Genomic DNA, 2,500 nt, shown 5'->3' on the forward strand with positions numbered 1-2,500 from the left:
AACGTAGAACGATTATCGGGCCATTGAAGAGGAGCCATTCTCAAAGCTGTTTCTTACACCATTTGTTTGACTTGTGCTCTGTACTTAGGGTGAAGACTCGACTTTCGGTGGAAGTGGAAAACTAAAAATTAAGGAACCTTTTTACTACCTTTCTAATGATTTAATTAATTAAGACTAATTAAGACCACTGATTCATTGATTTACTATTGAACAAAGTTTATCAACATGTTCTTTCAATTTAAGATTTTCGTCAAAGTACTGGAATTCCTAGTTATTTCTATTGTTGTTTGGATTCGTTGAATTTTGCTATTGACAGTTTTAATTGGAAACATTCAGTTTTAGTAATGCACACCGTTTTAGTAATATTCAAGCTTAAATCAGTAGTTGCCAGAAGGCAATCCCGGTTGTCAGAACGAGACACAGATTATGACTTCCATTATCCAATCTCACATAACAATAGCTTGGCCTGCAAAGTGCACAATTAAAGGGTTGGCACCCCGCAAGGAACTGGTACCTTTTAGGGTTATTGAGCCGAAAAATTATCACAGGAGACATTTGGCAATTAACAATTTTTTTTAATTTTGTTTAATTAAAACTCATAATTTGGTACCTCTTAGGGGTGAAAAAATTTCATGCCACGCCCACAAGACAGGATCTTGGGACCTCTTACGGGTTTTTTTCCGACAAGTACCCCCGTCTCTTTTATATGGGAGTCCCCCGCGGGGTCTCTGTTCGACCTAAAAGCATCAAACGTAGGCAGATGTTATCTTTCATGTGATGGTGTCAATTTATCGATTGGTCCAAATGTGAAACGCGCCCCAGTTCCTTGTGCAATTCCGGAATGGCCTGTAGTTGAGCAATCTGTGGTGTTCGTATACGTGTCCTTACCCATGCTTTGTGAGATATCATACTGGGAAACTATTACTTCAATGATGAAAGCCGGCAAGGCTCAAGAAGACTTGAGGAGCTTAGTGGAAGACCCAGAGTTAAGCCAACAAGACCAAGAGAACTTCGTCACAATACTTAAAATGTAAAAGGATTTAAAAACTTTTAACCATAAACTGTTTTTCAAGAACATATTAATTTTGATCTTGATCCTGTAATGTGAAATGACATAAATGAAACCAAATTTTAGAATTTAAGTGTACAGTTTTTATGACAATCATCCTTTTGGTATCATTTTGCAAAGCTGTTATTTAAGGACGGTGCCTATTAATTCAAAGGTATTTTTGCGCAATTTAATGAATATGCAGGAAAAGCTGATCTGAACAAGTGTTATTGAAATTCAAAAAAAAAATTGGGCTTAACCTCACATTTTTCAAAGATAATTAATCAACAATATTTGTAAAAAAAAACTTTAAAATTCAAAGCGACGTATGGCTTTCTTTTGGCAAATTGAAGCTTAATTGAGGTTCCAAATTATCTCGGAAAAATGCACGGTTACCCTTAATTTCCTTTATGGATACCAAGAGCACTTGCTAAGTTCAGATTTTCTCGCCTTGTTTTAAACCACGAAAAATATCCCAACAGATCTATTAGTAAGCATCATCCATAGGAAACTTTAATCTCGACCCCAGAGCTCTTCTCTTTTGCCCCGGCCATGATTGAAGGAGAGAAGAACTCTGGGAAACCCTGAAACAAAAAGTCTTCTCATCGGTTTTCGTGAAGAACAATGAAAAGCTTCTCTGATTCGTGCATTCATGTTAGCACGAGTAGTGAGTAGACGCCCTAAGGTTCAAGTAGCCAATTTTTGGCTATAAGAACCCCACGACGCATGTCCTCCTACATAGAGTTTTCCAGAGTTTCGGGTCATGCGCAGACATAAGATCCGAGGCTCTGGTAACGAGAATGTGGGAAACCCGAGTTAAGTATTACAATAGTAGGCACCGTCCTTAAGCAGCAAATAGCACGCATTCTTTGCTGAATTACACTTTATTCTCTAATTGCGAAAAAACTAGAATGGTTTTTAAGGCCGATGTTTTACACTTTTTGGATCCTTTTCCCTTACTTGGTCAAATGACGCCATCAAATATGACGTCATAAGTAAAAGGGATCGTTGGTATCAGAACCATTCAAGAAATTTAAACTTTGTTGGTGCTTGTACTTAGATTAAACTAACTAAAAACTGTTAGAATCAGTATTTTAGAAAAAAACTAAATGACCCCCTTAGATCCTAAGGATTAATAAAATATTTTGCTATTCGGAAACGGAACAAGACCCTCTTTACAGCCTTTCTGAAATCTCTCATTCGTATGCAATAAATAAAGGGATTAAAAGCTGAATTGCTAAACTCGGCTAAAGCTCCCCAAAACCAATGACCGTTAAGCTTCATTCTCTCGCAAGGGTCATTGTAAAAGAACTGGACAAAAGAGATAACCAAACTTGGTGTCCAACAAACCACAAACACACCCACTACTATTCCAATCGTAAACACCGCCTTTCGGTTTTTTAACCGGGCAATAGCTTCATCTCGATTTGTAACCGTTTCCCTTTTTGCAAT

The 2,500-nt window shown here is 37.4% G+C and overlaps 1 protein-coding gene across 1 annotated transcript in view; it reads right to left on the reverse strand.

Moving 5' to 3' along the window:
* LOC138042345 (beta-1 adrenergic receptor-like) overlaps positions 1 to 2,500 on the reverse strand; it is a 3,785-nt gene that overhangs the window by 390 nt on the left and 895 nt on the right. Inside the window, exon 1 of the mRNA XM_068888202.1 lies at positions 1 to 2,500. This exon is cut by the window's left edge and continues 390 nt beyond it; it is cut by the window's right edge and continues 895 nt beyond it. Within this exon, the coding sequence (XP_068744303.1) occupies positions 2,174 to 2,500 (327 nt within the window). The 3' untranslated portion in view covers positions 1 to 2,173.

The sequence above is a fragment of the Montipora capricornis genome, chromosome 3, assembly GCF_036669925.1.
Source record: "Montipora capricornis isolate CH-2021 chromosome 3, ASM3666992v2, whole genome shotgun sequence".
NCBI lineage: Eukaryota > Metazoa > Cnidaria > Anthozoa > Scleractinia > Acroporidae > Montipora > Montipora capricornis.